The 22737-nt window shown below is 40.3% G+C and overlaps 2 protein-coding genes and 2 non-coding genes across 4 annotated transcripts in view; all 4 read right to left on the minus strand.

Moving 5' to 3' along the window:
- Window positions 1-273: 273 nt before the first annotated feature.
- Hspa8 (heat shock protein family A (Hsp70) member 8) lies at window positions 274-4674 on the minus strand. Its single transcript, XM_027930712.2, has 9 exons — window positions 4567-4674; window positions 3645-3854; window positions 3115-3320; window positions 2786-2938; window positions 2135-2690; window positions 1723-1925; window positions 1296-1494; window positions 947-1179; window positions 274-691 (listed from the first exon to the last, which is right to left on the minus strand). Exons 2-9 carry the CDS (start codon window positions 3847-3849, stop codon window positions 506-508), a joined length of 1941 nt encoding a protein of 646 aa, XP_027786513.1. The 5' UTR covers window positions 3850-3854; window positions 4567-4674; the 3' UTR covers window positions 274-505.
- LOC114089075 (small nucleolar RNA SNORD14) lies at window positions 1577-1664 on the minus strand. The gene has a single exon (XR_003582128.1). It is a non-coding gene; the product is annotated as a small nucleolar RNA SNORD14 (small nucleolar RNA).
- Window positions 1998-2083, minus strand: LOC114089074 (small nucleolar RNA SNORD14). The gene has a single exon (XR_003582127.1). It is a non-coding gene; the product is annotated as a small nucleolar RNA SNORD14 (small nucleolar RNA).
- A 3972-nt stretch (window positions 4675-8646) lies between the features above and the next one.
- Clmp (CXADR like membrane protein) overlaps window positions 8647-22737 on the minus strand; it is a 97356-nt gene continuing 83265 nt past the window's right edge. Inside the window, exons 3-7 of the mRNA XM_027930597.2 lie at window positions 21581-21782; window positions 20482-20649; window positions 19673-19795; window positions 15297-15438; window positions 8647-14729 (exon numbers count right to left, since the gene is read on the minus strand). Of these exons, the coding sequence (XP_027786398.2) occupies window positions 14429-14729; window positions 15297-15438; window positions 19673-19795; window positions 20482-20649; window positions 21581-21782 (936 nt within the window). The 3' untranslated portion in view covers window positions 8647-14428. The remainder of the gene's footprint in view (window positions 14730-15296; window positions 15439-19672; window positions 19796-20481; window positions 20650-21580; window positions 21783-22737) is intronic.

Consider the following 22737-nt stretch of genomic DNA (forward strand, 5'->3'; position numbering starts at 1 on the left):
TTGTGTTCTTTTAAGTTAGCCAAAGAGGCACCCAGGTAAATTAGAAAGCCCTTGTTCCTGATACATTGGTTTCTGCCCTTCTTAACTGAAGACACTTTATTGAAGCTTTTAGGATGAGCAAGACTCTTCACTTTTGTTACTCAATTTCATAGCCAATTCTGCCAAATTCCACCCATAGAACTGGCTTTAAAACTTAAATCACTTAAATCAAATGGCACATTACCAATGCTACTCTAAGGCCTTACCAGAAGCTAATAAGAGACAACTATATGGTGCCAATTTTTAAATACAGTTTTATTTAAGACATTGCATTTTCCACTTACAATACAGTGTTTATAAAGTGCAATGTATTTCCTTTCCCTGTGTACATGTTCCATATTCAAGTATTGAGAATGCCCAGTAATTTACTATAGCAGCAACTTTACAACTGCCACAGAATTTGCTACAAATTTGGGCCCTTCCATGTTTTACTGTGGAACAATGCTACAACTGTACTTGGGCTGGCTTAATCAACTTCTTCAATGGTGGGCCCAGAGGAAGCACCACCAGAGGGAGGAGCTCCCCCACCAGGGAATCCCCCAGGCATTCCTCCTGGCATGCCTCCTGCGCTCTGGTACAGCTTGGTAATGATGGGGTTGCAGACTTTCTCCAGCTCTTTCTGCTGATGTTCAAATTCTTCCTTCTCTGCAGTCTGAAGGGGAAAAAAAATAACCATTGTAAGTTTACTTATAATGCAACCTAATATATTCATGGAGCCCAGGGCTAGTCAGAAAAAGCACCTCACACTAGGTCTTAGTCTTGGGTCACTCAGACATCCAAGGAAGGTAAACTGCCAACATGTCAAATTCTGGTGGAAACTGCGAATGTCTGGACCTTTCATCACTGTGACCGTTATGCCAACCCAGAGTCTATGCATCTCTTTACTGCTTAGCAGAAAATTACCAACCTGGTTCTTATCCAGCCAGTTGATGATTTCATTACATTTGTCAAGAATCTTCTGTTTGTCCTCATCATTTATCTTGCCTTGAAGTTTCTCATCTTCAACAGTTGCTTTCATGTTGAATGCATAGGACTCAAGTGAATTCTTGGATGACACCTTGTCCCTCTGCTTTTCATCTTCAGCTTTGTACTTCTCAGCTTCCTGGACCATGCGCTCAATGTCTTCCTTGCTCAAACGACCTAGAAAATTACAAAATCTTCAGTAGGTCTCTGTTACAACTTATCCCTCGGCCTACAGTGGGGGACACTTCAAATAAATCAAGACCAGACAAGAGAGCCTTGTTTTCCAGACTAACCTTTGTCGTTAGTGATGGTAATCTTGTTTTCTTTTCCTGTACTCTTGTCTACAGCAGAAACATTCAGGATGCCATTGGCATCAATATCAAATGTGACTTCAATCTGAGGAACACCACGGGGTGCAGGGGGTATGCCTGTGAGTTCAAACTTGCCAAGCAGGTTGTTATCCTTGGTCATGGCACGCTCACCTTCATATACCTTGGGGTAAACAATAACAGAAGTTAGTCACCATTAAGACTTTAAAATTTCTGTGCTATATAAACTCACTAGGAATTAATAGTCGCTCAGACATCCAAGGAAGGAACTGGCCAACACAAAATTGTTCTGGTGGAAACTACGAATGGTTTTGGAATCCATCATCACAGCGAACAAGACTTTCCTGGTTTTACATAACTGCTACAAGTGTTAATAATAAATAACACCTACCTGAATGAGCACACCAGGCTGGTTGTCAGAGTAAGTTGTGAAGGTCTGTGTCTGCTTGGTAGGAATGGTGGTATTGCGCTTGATGAGGACAGTCATGACTCCACCAGCAGTTTCAATACCAAGGGAAAGAGGAGTGACATCCAATAGCAGCAAATCTTGAACATTTTCAGACTTGTCTCCAGATAAAATGGCTGCCTGGACAGCTAAAGAAAAGATTAAAAATTAAAAAAAAAAAAAAACAAACAAATTCAAATCACCTTATTAACCCATTTCATTCGCTCAGACATCCAAGGAAGGAACTAGCCAACACAAAATTTCTGGTGGAAACTACGAATGGTTTTGGAATCCATCATCACAGCGAGTTGGTTTGGGCCCCAAAGGCTGCCTATTAAAGGGTAAAATTTGAGATTACCTGCACCATAAGCAACAGCCTCATCAGGGTTGATGCTCTTATTCAGTTCCTTTCCATTGAAGAAGTCCTGCAGAAGCTTCTGAATCTTGGGGATGCGAGTAGAACCACCCACCAGTACAATATCATGGATCTGTGACTTGTCTAGTTTGGCATCTCGAAGAGCTTTTTCTACAGGGTCGAGGGTGCCACGGAACAGGTCAGCATTCAACTCTTCAAATCGAGCACGGGTAATGGAGGTATAGAAGTCGATTCCTTCATAGAGAGAATCAATCTCAATACTGGCCTGAGTGCTGGAAGAGAGGGTACGCTTAGCTCTTTCACATGCAGTACGGAGACGTCGGACAGCTCTTTTGTTCTCACTGATGTCCTTCTTATGCTTGCGCTTGAACTCTGCGATAAAATGATTGACCATTCTGTTGTCAAAGTCTTCTCCACCTAAGTGGGTGTCTCCAGCTGTAGATTTGACCTCAAAGATTCCATCCTCAATAGTGAGGATTGACACATCAAAAGTGCCACCTCCTAAATCAAAAATCAGCACATTTCTTTCAGCTCCAACCTGCCATTAAAAAATAAGCTTATATGTAAATTCCTGACAGCTAATAATAAATCCTAAATCTAGATTTGCATTCAAAGACAAAAATTAAGACAAACCTTTTTGTCCAAACCATAAGCGATAGCAGCAGCAGTTGGCTCATTGATTATCCTAAGTACATTGAGACCAGCAATGGTTCCGGCATCTTTGGTTGCCTGACGCTGAGAATCATTGAAGTAAGCTGGCACTGTGACCACAGCATTGGTAACAGTCTAGGAATAAAGTTAACAACAAAACACAGAAAAACCCAGATTAATACCAAGTAATTAATACCAGTACAATTTGTGCTATTTCGTCCCATAATCAAATTAATTTCAACATGCACTCAAATTCCAGTTGGACGCCCCCATTGTTAAATTCCTACATTGTCAAAAAACCTCAACCTCACCTTCCCAAGGTAGGCCTCTGCAATTTCCTTCATCTTTGTCAGAACCATAGAGGACACCTCTTCTGGATAGAAACTTTTTGTCTCTCCCTTGTATTCTACTTGGACTTTGGGCCTGCCTGCATCATTCACCACCATAAAGGGCCAGTGCTTCATATCAGACTGGACAACAGCATCATCAAATCTCCGCCCTATCAGACGTTTGGCATCTGTAAAAAGAATCCGGCATTTTATTGCATTTCACCTTCTAACATTAAAACTCGGGCCTAGACTAGGGTGAAGTTCATTCTGCAAAGGCCTAATTTTCCAGCAATACATAAAACCCCCCATGCTTTCTCAAATGCCAAACTCCTATGTGGGAAGCAATAATAGTACATCCTAGTTTACCCTAAAATTACTTAATACCTAATCGAGGTATCCCAAGAAAAATATTTCCCTACTGCACAGGACTCTTCGGTGTCTCATTTAGTAAGCCAGAATTCCTCAAAAGCCCTGCTCCCTAGCCGTTAATACTCAGAAAATTACATACTTACCAAAAACCGTGTTGGTGGGGTTCATCGCAACCTGATTCTTTGCAGCATCCCCGATCAATCGTTCTGTGTCAGTAAAGGCGACATAGCTTGGGGTAGTTCGGTTCCCCTGATCATTGGCAATTATCTCCACTTTTCCATGCTGGAAGACACCCACACAAGAGTAGGTGGTGCCAAGATCAATGCCAACTGCAGGTCCCTTAGACATGGTTCCTAAGAATAAAATTAAACACGTGTTTTGAAAATCCAGTGAAGCATTTTCAGTGTATTCCCCCTTCTTTAGACCACTTAAGAATGGCCATAACCACACAGATGATTATGCTCAGTACTTTACCACGCAGGAGATCAGACCAGTAATGCTGCAGTACAGGTTGCTATGCCAAACCTAGCAGAGCCCGCCCCTGCCCGAAGGTCTCCGACGTTGCTGAACACGTGGCCCACACCGACAGGAACCCCGGTGCAATCCCCGTTGCCAAAGCCCAGGGCTCCACGAGTTGCAACGGCCCTTCTTTCCCCACTACCCTAAGAACCTCCATTCTGGGTGCTTGCCAAGGGCGGCTTAAAAAGCAAAACGACTCAGGAAAAAGCAAAGAGTCAAGGCCTGGCTCCGATTCCCCTAACCAAGGCCACAGCGGATGCGGCGCCCCTCCCCCACCACGCAAGGTCTTATTTAACCGGGGCAAAGGGGCGCCGCCCTGCCGCCCTGGGTCGGCCGCAACAACCTGAACTCGGCTCCCCCCTAACCTGCAGGCCGGGGCCAAGCGCCAAGGCCACCCCCTGTAGAGAAAGTGCTGCTTCACCGATCGCTACTCTTTCCCCGCAAGCTCCAGGGAGCTGCTCTGGAGACCCTTGGCAGCAAGCCCACTCAGTCTGGGATACACACTTCCCCGGAAACTTCCAAGGACTTAAAGGGCAAAGGCCTTACCGTATGTGTAGGCCGGAATCTACTCGCGAAGAAACCTCACACACCTCAAAAGCTGCCACCGCGTTCAATGAGACCGGTTTCCGCCCGCCACCCTGTCTCTTATACCCTGTCTCAGAACCTTCCAGAAGGGGCCCGCCCCGGCCGGCTGTTCATCATGGTCGCCTCAACCAATGAGTGCTTGGCTACCTCTGCAAGCTCCAATGAGGAACCCGTATTCGCTCCTCAAGCCTCACCCCCACCCGCCCCCGTCCCACCCCCCCTCGCGATGACGCACCACCGCAGCGTTCTGGAACTTTCATGCTCGCCCCCGCTCTCCGAACGGCCCAGGGGAAAGGGAGGGTGGGGCCAAGAGAGCCCGCGCGCGGGAGTCTTCCGTCACTCTAGGCGGGGGAGGGGAGCGTTCGCCGCGACGCAGGCGCCCGCAACCAGCGCGGGCGGGAGAGGGCGGAAGGAGAAGGAGGAAGAGGGGCGGGCACACTTGGAAACAACCAATGGTGGCAGCGCCAGCCGCGATCTTGTCCCGCGCCGAACAGGGTCAGCCCGAACGCAGGGCCTGAAGGGAGGGGTCCGGGGTCCGGAGCCCGGGAAAAGAAGACGGAAGTGGAGCGAGGACAAAATGGCCGCAAAGGTTGTTCCTCCCCTCCCCCACCAAGTCCTCATTTCTCCTTCCCCATCCCCCACCGCGGTATTCTAGACGGTCCGCTGGGTCCCCGCACCCCGATTCCGTGCACCCACACTTCCTAGCTATAATGGCTTTGGGATAGGGCGGACCCTCAGTGTTTGAAGCGGTCATTTCGGACTCACGGCCCCTCTAGGGTAACTTGCTCATGGGCACCTCGATTTGGGATTAGGGTGAACCGCCAGGCCGCCGCGGTATCTCGCCTCTGTTCCTGTCTCTTAGAACACCCTGGACACGGCCCAGCGTTCGAGCGCCCAGCCGGGCCCCTCCTCCCGCCGAGCACATGGGGCTCGGGTCAGGCCCTCCCCCACTTGCCACGTTTCTCTCTTATTTATGAAATAAATATTTAAAAGGTCCCGTATTTTTCCCTTGTAGGTGAGCTAGGCATTAGCAATTCGAGGTTCCGGTAGCCCTGTGTCCTTGATTTAGATTTCCGGAGCTTTTTTTATTTTCAGTAACATGAGGTAATGTCTTCACTGCCTTGGCTTTTATCAAAAATTAAACAACAGACCCCGCAGAGTCCTTGAAAACGTAACTGAGCCACCAAACAACAGTGCCTAGAATTTTAAATTGTGATGCATGGAGGCAGGCATTGGGGCCTTACCCTTCCAAGCCTGCCGGAGTTCCTTGAAGGCTTTCCATGTGTCCTTTCAAACAGTCAGGGCAGCTATTATTTCTGTACACTAGATAAATAAACACTGAAGAGTTAGAGCCTTTTTTAAAGATTATCCTACAGAATTTTTTAGTAGCCAAGCTACCAAAAATTGGTTTGGAAGTTCGCCAGACCAAGCGAGGAAGGCTAGCCGAGAATTGAGGACACCTTGCCCTTGTCAAAGCCAGTAAAACCTAGGGACAGAGTCAAACTTGAAGGAAGAATCTTTTCATATTTGATTATTCTTGTTATCTTGAAGACCGTGGTGTATAGACTTAGCCTCCCCCTACCTCCTAAGAAGTTAATTTTTTATAATGATCTTTCAAGGCAGAGTGTTTTGTTTTTAAGCATCAGAACAATTTTTGAGATATATTACTTATTACCATATTAACAGAAAAATGAGTCTCCGAGATGTTATTTATGGGAAAATAAACTTCTGGTTAAAGTCAAACCTAGGTTGTAACCACAAGCTCCATCCCTGTCCCCAATGCCAAATTTAATAATGAGGACAAGGTTTTGAGAAAAAGGAAAAAGTTTTATTGCTTTGCTAGCAAAGGAGAAACACAAGGGACTCCTGTCCCAAAGGCCAGGACTCTCTGGATGGGTGGGTGGGGGCGGGGTTAAAGGAATTTTTCAAGGGTTACATTCCAGTAGGGGGGTCCCAGGGCATCCTGTTTTTCTCTTAGGATTCACCTGTTAATTTGGGAGATTGTCAGCCAGGCATCTCCTTCCTGCAGTGGGTGTGTTCTATTCAAGGGCAGTTAACTAGGGAAGAAAAGATAACACTGTCTTCCTAATCTTGTTGGGGGAGCGGGGAAGAGAAGAAAAAAACACTTTAAAAAAATAATAATAAACCTTAGAGCAATGAGGACTACATTCAGAAGGTAAAGGGATCACTGTTACAGGTGTTTTTTTTTTTTTTTTTTTTTTTTTGGTTATTTTGAAATGGTTTCACTATGTTGTTCAGTATCCTCTGGAACTCCTGGGCCCAAGTGAGCCTTTGGAATAGCTGGGACATACAGGCTTAAAATGTAGCTTTTTCACTACAGTGTGATTGCCTTTCTAGAAATATACTTGACTCCAACTCCAGAAGGAAGATGTATACTCTGGGCATTCTTTTCAATTTCCTTTGCTCTCTGCACTTTTTTTCATGCTCTAGAGTCGGAAGTCTCAATTCCGAAGTTTATCTATTTAAATCATTGAACTAGTGGAAAATAGAGCGGGGACCCAAATTCACTGGTTTGGGGGATCCCACCCAATAGCAGTGGTTTTAAAAAGCAGAACAGGGCTGGGGGTATAGTTCAGCTTTAGAGTACTTGCTTAGCATGTGCAAGGCCCTGGACCTGATGATCCCCATCACTGAAAAAAAAGCAGAATAACCCTTTTCTAGTCTCTTAAAATATGTTCTAGGACTTGACTATGTTCTTAGTAAATGGACTATGTTCTTAGTAAATGAGCCGAATGGAATAGTAATCAGAGCTAAATTCAAATTCAAGCCATTTTCTTGTGTAGAGGTAATTTCAGCTTACAAAACAATCCTTTCAGAGTTGTGAGGATTGGATAAAGTTGTAACATGTAAAATTTTTCTTATCCTTTGCCTGATATTTTAGTTCTCTCCCTTTTCCCTTGGGATTTTTAATGCTATAAATATCAGAGAATCCAAAGACTTTTATCAAATTCTCAAAGGTAGCCAAGACCCTATAAAATGTTAAGAACCTCTGTCCAGTACCAAAAAAAAAAAAAAGTGAACCTTTTTTTGGGTATGGAAGAGTGAAGGTAGTGGGTGCTTAACCACTGAGCTATATCCCCCAGCTCATTTAATTTAAGACAGGGGCCTCAGGCTGGGGTTGTGGCTCAGTGGTACAACACTCGCCTCACATGTGTGAGGCACTGGGTTCAATTCTCAGCACTACATATAAATAAACGAATAAAATAAAGGTCCATCAACAATTAAAGCCAGCATCAGGACTTAGCCAGGTTCTTTCTCAAAATAAAAAAAACTAGGAATGTAGCTCAATGGTAGAGTGCCCCAATAGTGAAGCAAAACAAAAACCATTCTTGAATCCTGTGACACAACTAAAAGATGCAGTGTATGCCCAGAGACGTGAGTGTATTTATGGCATTTCATCAAGGAAATTTGAAACTAGGATAAGTCAAGCTGTTATTAATATTTTACTTTCTGACTATAGTCAGGTATAAATTATTGTTTTGGAGCATAGGATACATATAAGTAACCCTGATACCTTTTTCCATCTTATGTCTTGCCTCCCTAACAAGATGATATGCCTTACAACACTTTCATGCCTTGTGCGGTGTTTTACAGACAGTAGAATCCTTGCCATTGCTGTTTTTGCTTTTTTTGGGGGGTGGTACTAAGGATCACTCTGCGCTACATCCCCAGACCTACCTACTTATTTATTTATTTATTTATTACAGTCTCACTAAATTTCAGAGGCTGACCTTAAATGTGTGATTCTCCTTCCTCAGCCTCCTGAGTTGCTGGAATTACAGACATGTGCAGTAGCACCCAGCTGCCATTGCTATTTTATTACATGCTTATGTACAGCATGCATGCAATCCTCAAAACAACTATTTTAGGCAGGTTTTATTATCTCCATTTTTTTTTTTGTGTGTGTGTGTGTGGGGGGGGAGGGTGCTGGGGATTGAACCCAGGGCCTTGTGCATATGAAGCAAGCACTTTGCCAACTGAGGTATATCCCCAGCCCCATATTATCTCCATTTTAAATAAAGGAATTGAGGCCCATATCGATCAAATAATTTTTTCTACCTAAATCTGAATTTTTCAAAATCAGATTTATTTTATTCCAAAGCTTATACTCTTAACTCTTAGGCTAAATTATTTTCTACTTTATTAAATTTAAACTCCTTTTAAAATATCTTGTGTAACCGCTGCACTGTAAAGAGGAGGAACTATATAAATTATATTTTAATTAGTGCACTTTATTCTTTTATTAATTGAAACAGTCAACAGATCTGCTTATAAGTAGCAAAACTAATTGAGTTTTCCTTTTTTATAACTTTTCTATTCAAGAATGATGAGAAAAATGAGACGTACAAAAACAAGAGGGCTGGGATGTAGATCAGTAGTAGAGTACTTGCCTAACATGAAAGGCCCTGGATTCAATCTCCAGCATGACAAAAAAATAAAATAAAAAACAAGAGGGAATAGCTGGACATGTAATCCCCACTGTTCAAGAGGCTAAGAGAGGAGGGTCTCAAGTTCAAGACTAGCCTGGACAACTTAGCAAGACCCTGTCTCAAACAATAAAAAATTGCTGGGGATGTAGGTCCGTGGTAGAGCAGCTCTGGGTTCAATCCTCAGTACTGGGGAGGGAAAGGGGAGGAAAAATCTGCCCTAAAGAATTATAAACGTGATTGCTTTAAGTATGGGGTACCTGAAGTATTTAAATTCTAAATATTTGATAAATTGACATGCCCTTATTATCTTTGGAAAATTAACTCTATTAATTTGGCCTCTTAATGCAGCTTGTCTTTTTGCCTCTCAGAAAACCTGACAAAATTCTTAACCTTGCTGTATTCAGCATCCTGTACTTAACATTTAACAAGTATTATTATGCATTATATGATCTAAGCCCATTGTTATTTTATCATATAAAAACATCATATACAATTATAAAGTTGAAAACTTTGTCCTAATTTGCAAAAAAAGACATTTTTTAAACAATTTGGACTTACTGTGTAAATGAGCTATCTATGTCCCATATATGGTGAAAAGCTCTATGGCAAGAAAGAAAGCAAAGGGAAGGGAAAACTCATAGCTGAGGATAAAGGTGTGAGGATTTCAGGAACCAGAATGGTCATTAATCAGGATCTTACAGTTCTGATGGAACATACTAACATAATGACTGGGTTTAAATCCTAGCTTTCTGCTACTGACTTAACCTCTCCAAGCCTTGGTTTTCTCCTTTATGAGATAATAATGCAAACATCTTCTCATAGGGCTGAAGTGAGTTTGAAGTTGAGAAAAAAATATGTAATATACTTAGTATGGTTTCTGACACATGAAAATTTCTCAGTTCATGAGCAGACATGGTGGTGCTTACCTGTCTTCCCAGCAACTCAGGAAGCAGCCTCAGCAATTTAGCAAAACCCTGTCTAAAATTTAAAAGGGCTGAGGATGTAGCTCAGGGGTCAAGCAAACCCGGGGTTCAATCCATAGTAAAAAAAAAAAAGCCCATTTGTTTTAATATGTGATAATTACTATTATTGCTATTATTTTATTGATGGACCTCTATGAAGAGTTATGAAAAATAATAATCCTACAAAACAGCCCCAAAGAAAAGCAGAGAGATAATACAGCTCGGGAGGAGGGAGGGGAAACTAGCCAAGCATTAACCTTCCAGTAAATCCTTTACCAATGGGCCTTGAAGGAAGGAGGCAAATACTGAATGTTGGGCTCTGGACTTAGACCTCCCCCCATTGCAAATTAGTCCTAAAAGGACACACAGTAAATACTGAACTATGGGCCCTGAAGGAAGGAGGCGATCAATCTCCTCTCTAAGTAACAATGAATCTCAACCTTTTATAGCTGCCCTTCCGAGTTAAAATTTTTAACCTACTTAACTAGCCCCTGACTTTCCTAATGGTACACCCACAAGTTCCAATGATGAAACTATCCTAATTGTACCCTATAAAACCAAAACCTCTTCTGTAAACGATGGCCATTTTCACCAGAAAATGGGTCCCTAGAGTCCCCAAAGAACAACAAGCAACTTCCTGAATCTGTTGAGGTCTGCACCATCATTTTGGGCTTACACTCTGAAGTTTGTTTTCAGATTTTTGTGAACATCTTTGTATATACTTCTCTTTTCAGGTTTATTTTAATTTCTTAGTGTTACTTGTTAATATGTTACCTTGGCACAAAATACTTTTTTTGTGGTTTTGGTGCTGTGATGCACACCGGTAAGGAGGCTGAGGGAGGAAATTGCAAGTTTGAGGCCAGCCTCAGCATTTTACAGAGACCCTCAACAACTTAGTGTCTCCAAAAAATACTGAGGATATACAGTGGCAAAGCTCCCCTGGGTTCAGTCTCCAATTTATAAAATTACTTGTTTATTAAGTTTTGCTTATTGATTTTGATAAAGCAATTCTCTGTACTACTTCCTTGTGAGAAAAAGTACTTGATGTATTTGTGACTGAAATCAATAAATAATAGACCATATTCAGTCTGAGTTCTTCTGTTCTGTTGGCAGCAAGCTGATAAACAAATTTCCAGGGCTGGTTATATGAGCTTCAGCCTTTCCTACAGCATCACTTTTACTTATTTATTTTTTAATTGCTGATACAGATGCATCTATAATAAATATTTGGTTTTTATGATGCTCAAACAATCCAATTACAAGGCAACTTAGAAATTAAAATTGAAACAAACAGCTTAACACCAGAAAAGAAGCAAAATTATATATGTCTTTTTGGAGCAGTCATTCTGAAACTGTTTTTATACAGTGTAACAACAAAGACATCAATTCATTATCTTACAAATTAAAGTTTGGTTTACATATTTTATAGAAATGGTTATTCTCTAAACATCCACATCATTCCATCTGTGTTTTCTTTCTACAACATTTATTTCTACCATTTAGTTATTTTTATCCTGTTTTTGTTTTCATATTTAAGAATCAATTTATTTGATTTGCAAAGTCAATGGAATATGGTTTGGAACCAGTAGTGGTTCTAACTTTATCCCAAGCCCAGAGCCTATATTATCTGAACCCAAATGCTGGACTCAAAGAGAAGCATTGCCAGACTTCAGCACCTTTTCTCTCAGATCTTTGATTTCCTAGAATCTCTAAACTCTTTGTATACTCTCTTTTGTGTATTTGTTGTACATTTCCATTGTGAATAGATTTTCAAAAAAAACTGGATATTCAGTGGTATTTTAGCCTTCTGAAAACAAACATTGTTTAAGTGATTTAAACCTTTTCATGCAAAGGGAATTGATTCCTGCTTTCAGTGACACAGGCAGGAAGCTTTAGGTTCAAAGGTAGTCAATAATGAGAGCAAATTGCTAGTGATGACACAGCTGCAGCCTCCACAGTGTACTTGTTTGGCTCAGGTACTCTAGGAATGAGAATTCTCAGAATTACATAGTAGAAGAGATGTTGCCAGGATACCACCCTTCAAGAAAAGAAAAAAGGGAGGGGGAGGTATTCAGAGTAAAGGATTTTTTATATCTTACAATGAGATAAGAGGCAGTAGAAGGGGGCTGGGGATATAGCTCAGTTGGTAGAGTGCTTGCCTTGCATGCACAAGGCCCTGGGTTCAATCTACAGTACCACAAAAAAAAAAAAAGTAGAAGAAGCATTCCAACTATGCCAATTCTCTTAAACTTACAGCAGGCATTTTTTATGTTTCTTTTTAAGTTTCTCATTTCTATCTTTTTTTGAGGAAGACAAAACTCAGGTTAAGACTTTCTGCTTAGCATGTTCGAGGCCCTAAATTAGATCCCTAGCACCAACAAAAACTTAAGAATCAACTCCTAGGAACTTTATAAGAAAATGCATTTATACTATGGGAGAACACTACTGTGAAATTAAATAATGAATGAAAAACCAGAGGAGCCAGGTACAATGGTGCACACCTATAATCCCAACTATTGGGGAGGCTCAGGCAGGAGGATTGCAAATTCAAGGCCGGGGCAGCTCAGTGAAATCCTGTCCCCCCCAAAAAAATTTTTTTTTAAAAAGGGGCTGGGGATGTAGGTCAATGGTAGATTGCCCCTGGAGTCAATTGCTAGTACTGGAGGAAAGAAAAAAAAAAAAAGAAAGGTAAAACTAGAGAATGGACAAAATCCCAGGTCATCTTGCTTTTGGAAGCATCTGATTACTATTTTAGAGACAAAACTTTCATCACCATACTTGGCATTATTTTTTCTTTTTCTGGCCTATTACTCCAGCTCTACCAATGGTGAACAGTGGACATTGTGTTAGGTTCTTTGAATGGCTATTTCAGGATCAGCATTTTGGGACAGGTATTCTAATAGTCAAAACAATTAAAAAGACATTTTATTATATTGGAGGCTACTACTTTATATTTGTCAGATAACCTTTCTTCTTCCATGCACCAATTATTTCAATGGCTTTCCTGGTGAATCCTTTCTGCTAATTCTTTCCAAGATGCTGACAACTGAAAGGTTAACAGGCATTAGTCATTCTCACTATTTTCCCTATGTGTTAGTTCCCTTTTCTTCCAACCCAGAGCTAGGCTTCTGTGGAAGCTGAAACTGAGAAAATACTGAATTTCTCTCTGCTTTGGCCTCTCATGAGGGAATGATTATGACATACATTTGCAAAGCCATAAGGAAATGTTGACAATCTGATCTTTTTGATAATTTAAGGCCTAGAATCATCAAAAGTCCCAGATTCACATCCTTCTAAAATGAAAGAAATAGAGGAAGCTCTAAGTTTGGTGCAGTACTAAACTTCTTTATATCACTTCCTGGCATATTAAGAGAAAACTGATCTAATCTCTCTTTGTAGACCAATCAGTCTTGAAATTCTGGTTTCACATATTCTCCAAAGAAACTATAATAGTATGTCAGATTCAACATCTCTGAATCATTTTCTCTAGAGAACTTCTTGCTAAGGACATTGTTAAATAACCTGTAATGAATATTTGCGTCTTCTGGAGATATCCAGCAGGGTAGTCCTTAGAGGCATCTGATTTGAGGGAAAAACTCAGAATTGCTCCAGTATATATTTCTGATATTTGTCAGCAATCCTCTGAACCTCAATATGGTAAGCTTTCCATAGGCCCTTGTCACACATTTTGGACTCCTTTTTTAGTTCTTAGTTTGGGGTTCAGTGTGAAGAAAATTAATAGCAATAGATAAGAGTAGGAGAAACACAATCACTCTTCTCCATCTCTCACTACCACTATTTCAACTCCTTCTGAAATTAATATCCAAACTTATGACATATGAAAGTAAGTTGAACAGAAGAGACATGTTTCCTTTTTTTGGAGTTTCTTGGGAATGGTTAGTCCCATACATGGTACAGATCGGTTTAATATAAGGCTGTGGGTTCTGTTAGATTATCTGAATAATCACAATAATCCAGTAGGTTTGCAGAAATGCATAGAAAATTTATGAAAAACACCTCATTTCTTCTTGACAATAGTAAATTGAAGTATTGATACAAACCATCCCTGGTGAGTAGTTTTAGGAGCATTCACTTCACTTTTCCCCAACCTCCTCACCACAGGTCCTGGTCAATAGACAGATTTGTATTCCTATTTCCCTCTGCCCCCCAACTCTGGTCTAAAGGTCAATAGGTGCCTTTTTGGAGATGATCAGCTTACATTCTTTTGCTCATTTGATAGTGTATAAGTAAAGTGCTCATCTGAATCTGTTCCATGTGATGTTCACTGGTACTTAAATGACCTCTTATCTAATTTGAGTGGGTTGTGTGGCTGGTGACTGAACTCCAATGACTAGAAGAGTCCTAAGATCCTGACTCCTAGGAAAGCATGGGAGTCAAGTCCACTGTAATTCAGACAGTTTGGAAGGCTCTGCTCTGGCTGGGGATCATGCTGGGTGTGTTTTCTGCTTTGGTCAGGGTGGCATGATGAACTTTCTTTGGTTCAGAGCCTCTCACTTCTGGCCCCACTAGGCTGTATGCCTGGGTGGCCAGCGCAGGCTGGGGTGCTGCTTCAGTTGACAGTGTCCGCTGGCTGCGTGAGGCACTATTTGCTGTGGAGCGAGTGGAAGAAGAACCGGAGCGTGAGCTCCGAGAACCTGAGGAAGAGGAGCTAGGTTTCACAAGCCGGGCTTTGGGGGCTTCAGCATCTTCTCTGAAGAGAAAAAACAGCAAAGATAAACTTTAGTACTGGCATTGCTTCCACCATGGTTATGTCTTCCTGAGGTTTCCCAATAAGTTCCTCAAGTTTTAAACCTCAAACAATACCATCAGAAGGCAGCCATTTAGGGAACAAAGCACTTCCTCATTTCTTAAGACTTAGTGCTCGGCAAAGGTTTGGTATTTGGCCCAGAGATCCATCCTATTACACTGGGAGGATGTCTCCACATGAAATGATTTCTATAGCATTTACCCTGACATAGAGTTTGTGTATGTGAACCCTTTTATGGCCTGTAGGCCCAGCCTTTATTGTATGCCCTTTGAACATGGAAATGAATCAGAAGTAATGGAAAGTTGAACTTTTATATCTCTGTTGAGGATAGTTTCACAATAAAGTCCAGGTAAACCAGACCTGTCCTAGACCACAACTTCTTTCCTTAACAGAATAATCATTTTAACAAAGTCATGATTCAGAAGAAACTGGGAATATTTATTTTGACTAGTTACTAAGGAACTGGCCCTAGAAATAAAAGTTGGTGGAAGTGGAACTTGGGAGGCTTACCGAATTTCATTTGGTCTCTCTTCTTCCTCATATCTCTCTTTGTCTTTCCTTCGGATTAACAGCCACACCAAGAGGAAAATCAGCAGGGCTCCAGCCACAATACCTGTCACTGCTCCTGCAACCATGCCGATGCTTTGTACATCTGTTTTCTCAGAAGCAGAAGCACAAGTAAAACCTAACATAAGCTAGGAAATACAGGAACTTTAAAAAAAAAAAGCCCTAGCTGGGTGCAGTGTCACACACCAAAGGTACCAGGGATTGAACCTGCTTTACCATTGAGCCACATTCTCAGTTTTAAATTTTATTTAGAGAGAGGGCCTTGCTGAGTTGCTGACTTCCATTTATATATTTCATTTATATCTGACTTCCAGAATAGCACCCCATTATCCTCTTGTGTTACATGACTGTCCCTCTTGATATTTTTGCAGTTGTAAATATTGAATCACAGACTTCACTAGCAATTGGCCTAAATTTTATTGAATAAGTCTGTGTTAGTTCAGATGATAAACTGGGCTAGAATAGTTACTGTATTAGATCTGAATATTTGTCAGCCTTAATAAGATCATCATTTAGGCAATCCTGTGGCTCTATCAACTTCTCTGCTTTCTCTAACTTCCCTCTTCTTCCAACAGTAAAACAAAAAAGAGTATAGCCAATAATGTTAGACTCCATGTGGGAATTACCAGTGGATCCTAGAAATTTAGAAATCAGACTGGGTGCAGTGGCGCCCACCTGTAATCCCAGTGGTTTGGGAGGCTGAGACAGGAGGATCGTGAGTTCAAAGCCAGCCTCAGCAATTTAGCAAGGCCCTAAGCAACTCAATGAAACTTTGTCTCTAAATAAAATCCAAAAAAGGCTGAGGATGTGGCTAAATGGTTAAGTGCCACTGGGTTCAATCCCTGGTACCAAAAAAAAAAAAAAAGAAAAGAAATTTAGAAATCAAAGTGAATGTGATTTTGCACATTAGTAACTCACACACTCTTTTATCCATACACTAAATATTTATTAAGTGCTTAGCAGGCACAGTTTTAGGCATTTGTGAAGATAGACAAGGATTTTTGCTTTTTTTTTGAGTTTATATTCCAGAAGGGGGAAAATAGATAATAAGTACATAAAAACAATTTCAGATAATATTTACATACCGTGAAAGTAAAAATGTATTGAGTGATCACTTAGAGAATGAGGGGATACCACTTGAGTTTGGGTCATTGGGACTCTGAAGAAGTGATATTTTGAGTTGAGATAAAAAATGATAGAAGGGCTGGGGTTGTAGCTCAGTGGTAGAGTGCTTGCCTTGCATGTATGAGTCGCTGAGTTCGATCCTCAGCACCACATAAATAAATAAAGGTATTGTGTCCACCTACAACTAAAAAAGATATTTATAAAAAAATTATAGAAAAGGCTGTTTCTTCTGATTATCTAGGACAGAAGGAGTAGCAAGTGCAATGAATATGTATGGGTTTGGGGCATAGTAAGCAAGATATAGAGTAGGGGGCTGAGGTCACATGAGGTCAGAGATGGGATAATAGTATTCCTATTAAAATACTTGGGACCAACTCATACAGGGCCTTATATGCCTTAAGAGCTATAGATAAGTAACATGATCCAAGTTACATTTGAGAAAGTATTCCATGGCTATTATAGGAAAAATGGATCATGAAGAAGAAAGGGGAAGCAGTGACACAAATTAGCATGCTTATATTATGGCAGGTTAGAGATCGTGGTGGGTTGGGTTGGGCAGGAGTAATGTATACAAAAGCAGGTAGATGAATATTACCTATATTTTAGAAGTATACTCAATAGAAAGTGCTGGTTATTCTTGTCCTGCTATCTTTATTTTTTTCTAATATCTTTATAAACAAAATGACCTCTTTACTTAAAAATTGACTTTTTGAAAAAGTTGAACTTTAGATATCTTTTACTTAACTTCTCAAAGTGCTGGATTTATTTTATCTGAGTAATATCAACTTAAGGAATGTGTTTTCCCTGCTACTACACCCCCAACACACATCTAATCAAGATGAATTTTCTGTTACTAGAAATTTGGGTTGCTTTCACGTTGTCACAATTCAAAATATATTATTCTTTCTCATATGTATTTGCACACTTATGGAATATCTCTGAAGGAAAAATTCACATAAGTATTGCTGGATAAAACTTTTCCATCTAAAGTAAAATGGGTCACTAATTGTTATATACTCATACAATGGAATACTATAAAATGGCCAGGTGTGGTGGCACACAATTGTAATCCCAGTTACTGGGGAAGCTAAGGCAGGAGGATCATGAATTCAAAGTCAGAAGCAAAAGTTAGGATCTAAGTAACTCAGTGAGACCTTGTCTCTAAATAAAATACAAACTAGCATTGGGGATGTGGCTCAGTAGTCGAGTACCCTGACTTCAATCCCTGGTACTTGCCCCCCCCCCCCGCCAAAAAAAAAAAAAGAAGCTGAACATAAATGGAATAATTTCATTTCTTTAAAGTAAAGTAAAAGTATTCCTATTAAAGTAATTTTAGAATAAAGTATTAATAATGGATAAAGTTAGTAATCTGGGTAATGGAATGGTAGAAGAAACTGTGATGGGTCCATAATTATGATACTGGTTATATAGGTATATTTACTTTTGAAAGTCTATCAAAATGTACATTTAGGATTTATGTATTTGATATATTTTACTTCACTGTTTTTACTACCCCAAAGTCTGTAGATTAAACTAAATGGTGCTATTAGATTACACTCTGATAAAAAATGTAAAAACTCCTATTTCCTCATAATCTTTCTTATAATTGGCACTACATTTATTTTTAAATTTACTAAGATGAGGGCTTAAATTTTTAGTTTATTTTATTTTTATTTATTTTTTTTAAAGAGAGAGGGAGGGAGAGAGAGAGAGAGAGAGAGAGAGAGAATTTTAATATTTATTTATTTTTTTTAGTTTTCGGCGGACACAACATCTTTGTTTGTATGTGGTGCTGAGGATCGAACCCGGGCCGCACGCATGCCAGGCGAGCGCGCTACCGCTTGAGCCACATCCCCAGCCCAGGCTTAAAATTTTAAAAAGAGTAAGTTGGGCATGGTAAACCCAGCAGCTGGGGAAACAGCTGGGGAAGCTGAGACAGGAAGATCACAAGTCCGAGACCAGCCTTAGGTCCTAAGCAACCTAATGAGACCCTGTCTCAAAAAATAAAAAGGCTTGGGCTGGGATTGTGGCTCAGTTGCACAGCACTTACCTAGCATGTGTGAGGTACTGGGTCCGATTCTCAGCACCACATATAAATATATAAATGTAAATATATATATATATATATATATATATATATATATATATATATATATATATATAAAGACCCATTGACAACTAAAAAAAAATATTTAAAAAAATAAAAAGGCTAGGAATGTAGCATAATGGTAAAGTGCTCCTGGAGTGAATCCCAGCCCCAAAGTAAATATACAAAATAAAAAGTGTGGGGTTTTGGAGAGGTCCTCTTATTTTATTGATATAAACACAGTTAACAGTATTTCTTTTTCTGTGAAGTGCCTGTTAAATCTGTGAGAAAAAATAACCTGAAACTTGAAAACAGACATAAGAAGTACAATGATTGATAATGTACTTCTAGGTAGAGGGGCAATTGGTAAATCTCTGTCCAATAAAGACAGAAATGATTGCTGGTACCAGTTAAACAAGTGACTCCAGAAATTATGGTCTGTGATTTTGAAGAATATTAACCAGTCCAATGCCTAACTCAGCAATCTTCACTTTCTTTGTTAAATTGTTTCTATCCCTTCTTAAATGCTCTTTAAACATTTTACTAGTTTCCTCATTTAAGTAAGTAGTCTTTTTTTGGGTGGGGGTGGGTCGGTACTGGGATTGAACCCAGAGGTGCTTTACCCAACACTCTGAGCTCCATCCTCAGCCCTTTTTATTTTTTATTTTAAGACAGGTTCTCATTAAGTTGTATAGGGCCTCACTAAGATGCTGAGGCTGGTCTTGAACTTGTGATCTTCCTGCCTCAGCCTCAAGAGCTGCTAGGATTACAAGAGTGTGCCACTGCACCTGGCTGAAGTATTTTTTTTTTTTTTTCTGGTGCTGGGGATTGATTGAACACAAGGCCTCATGCATGCTAGGCAAGTGCTCTACCACTAAGCTATATCCCAGCCTACATTTCATTAGAGGGCAGGTTAATTTACAAGCTGGCAAATAGAGTCAGACGCAATTGTTGAATGGTCTCTGCAACTGCCAAATTTATTTTGGTAATTGCCATATCCTTCTGGAAATAAAGACTTTGACCTTGACCCTACTCTTGCTCATGATTAAAATGTCTTACATTGAACCACAATGCAAAAATAAAACAAAAAAATCCTTTGGATACTTACACTGTACAGTCACTCGCACCACACAGCTTTCCTTCCCAGCCTCATTGCCTGCTGTGCACTGGTAGAGCCCAGAAGAAGACATGGTGAGATTCTGCAACAGAACTCTGCCAGGGTTGTTGTAGTCTATACAAGGAGAAAGAATGACATTAAGCCGCCTTAGTGACAGAATCTTTATTTATTTTTGACTATATAGGACATTGTTGACCTAAGATTCTGTATTGTAATTTGATAAGAATGAATAGAAAAGATTCATTTTTTAGCATGGGAAAACAGGTAAATATTCTTTTAAATTGTAGTACATCTTCAAAAGTTAGAAAAGATTGTGGATCTTGCCAGGTACAGTGGTGCATCCCTGTAATCCCACTGGCTTGGGAGGCTGAGGCGGGAGGATCTTGAGTTCAAAGCCAGCCTCAGCAATGCTGAGGTGCCTAGCAACTCAGTAAGCCCCTGCCTCTAAATAAAATACAAAATAGGGCTGGGGATGTGGCTCAGTGGTCAAGTGCCCCTGAGTTCAATTCCTGGTACAAAAAAAAAAAAAAAAATAGATTGTGGATCTTTATGGAATACTAAACAAGACAATTAGATATGATAGATTTCTGTAATATTTTTTCCTAATCTCTTTTACCACTTTTATATGGCATTTGAAGAAAGATTTTCTGTCCTAGTTTATGGATAAAAAAAAATTCCATTTTCAAGAGGTTCCACAATGTCCTCAAGGTCATATAGTGAGTTGCTGACAAAGCAGATTTAGAATTCATGGACACAGTTCTATCTTATTGGCACAGTAGACTGGGAGAAAGATGACTTACCAATCCTGGATTTGGGAGGCAAATGTTCATCCTCTCCCTCTTTCTCCGGGATTCGCTGCCAGTAATACACAATGGGCTTTGTGCCAGAGGATGACTCACATTGCAGAGTCAGATCACTTCCTTCTGTCAGGTCTCCTTCCAACTCACACTTGGGCTTGGATGGTCTCACTGCCCAAAAAAGAGAATAAAGGTGTAATGATTCAAAGATTCTCTAAACACCACATCAAAGGAAAAACTATGTTCAATTGAGTTGTTTCTCCAGCCATACCTTATGGTTGACCTTTGAGTTGGGATTCAACTAGGCATGGGTTATATTACCCTGTGATTTCAACCCACTTTATTCACCCTCTGCCACACACACAGTTTAAGCTGCTACTAGTGGTGCTGTTGTAATTTTTAGGGGCTACCTCAGAAACAACTACATACTTTTCAAAGAAGAGGAATTGTTTTTTTAGGAAATTTTAGGAATGTTAAGTGTGATTTTATTGAAACTGAAATAAGGATAGAAAATCATTAAATTGGAGCTAATTAAGTAGAACTTAGTAGGTTTTGCTATCAAAAAATAAGGTGGGTGCCATGGTAATCCCAGTAACTTGGGAGGCTGAGTCAGGAAGATTGCAAGTTCAAAACCATCCTCAGAAACTTGGTGAGACCCTGTCCCAAAATTAAAAAGGGCTGGGGATGTAGCTCAGTGGTAAGATGCCCCTGGGTTCAATGCCCAGTACCAAAATAATAATAATAGCAACAACAATAAATTTGAATCATCTCTGAGAGATTTAAGATAACTATAAGGGAGCTGGAGATGTTGCTCAGTGGTCGAGTGCCTGCAAGGCCCTGGGTTACATCCCCAGCACTACCCCCGCACCCCCGCAAAAAAATACAAACACTAGAGGCTATTTAAATTTTGTAATGGGCTATCATGGAAAATATGGCTGAAATACAGAACATAAATGCTTCTTTGCAGGGAGCTGGACTAGGTGACCTCTAAGCGTATAATACAAAGTGCTGAACACAAAGTTTTGTACCACCATGACTTATTTGCCTATCTCTCACAGAGATCTTATTAAGATATGACATTTACCTTGGCACTCTGCCTTACCTAAGACTTTTAAGATGACGTGGCTCCACACATAACGCCCTGAATTCTTCACCTTGCAGGTATACCTGCCCTCATCACTGGGTTTTAGAGGCTCGATCTGCAGGGAGGCATCTCCTGCCAGGAAATTGGAAGCAAATGCCACTCGGCCCTTCTGTTCCTCAGTTAAGTTATTGTAGACATGACGACTGGAGTAAGTGATCACCTGTGGGAAAGATGGAGGCAGAGTCAAGCAATGTGGCTCTCAGTGTTCCTCCCCTGCTGATGTCAAGATGAAGAAAGGGAATACTCCCAGTGGCACTAAGTGGCCAAGCTTGGGGCTGATTCTAATAGTCCAAGATGCCTTGGTTCTCAATAGCAGTACAATTTTGTTTAGGCCTCGCTTCTCCTTCCATGAATAATATATCTGTGTAGCATTTAATTACTGAAGTTCACATATCTAAGTTACAGAAAGAAGTGCACAGTTCTGTGTACTCTCAGCATAGAATTTTTCTGGAATAGTATACAATAAATGGTATCAGTAGTTGACTCTGAGGAGAATTGAGGGGACAGAGAGTAAGAATGGAGAGATTTACCCTTGCCCTGTAAACTTTTTTCTGTCTGTTGCATTTTCTACCACTTGCATGTGATATCTTCAAAATACACTACACTCTTTGTCTTAAGAGCATTTAGGTGCGATCTAGTTTAGTTCTTACCACAGTTTTTCCAAGTAGTTATTTTTTTCCCAAGTAGTTATTATTCCCATTTTTTTTTAGTATTTATTTTTTAGTTTTAAGAGGACATGACATCTTTATTTTATGTTTAGGTGGTGCTAAGGATCAAACTCAGTGCCTCAAGCATGCTGGGCGAGCACTCTACCACTGAGCCACAACCCCAGCCCTGAACACGGGTCTTTGAAATTCATCTTGTTCTTACATATTGCAGTTACCTCTCTCCCTCTTTCTTTTTTCCCTCTTGCATTCATTTCACTGCTCATTAACTATTCTTTCGTAAAGTTTACAAATGAAGGAGAAAGAGTAAAACTGAAAAATCAATCTATTTTTTTCTTATAATTTGAGAATTTGGTGAGGAGACTGGAGGTAAATGGTCATAATTCAAGTCTGACACTATGGCTTTCATTGTTTGATTTTCTTTCCTTTTTTTAACTTTATTGCAGTTTT

This window comes from Marmota flaviventris, chromosome 9 (assembly GCF_047511675.1).
Source record: "Marmota flaviventris isolate mMarFla1 chromosome 9, mMarFla1.hap1, whole genome shotgun sequence".
NCBI classification, from domain to species: domain Eukaryota; kingdom Metazoa; phylum Chordata; class Mammalia; order Rodentia; family Sciuridae; genus Marmota; species Marmota flaviventris.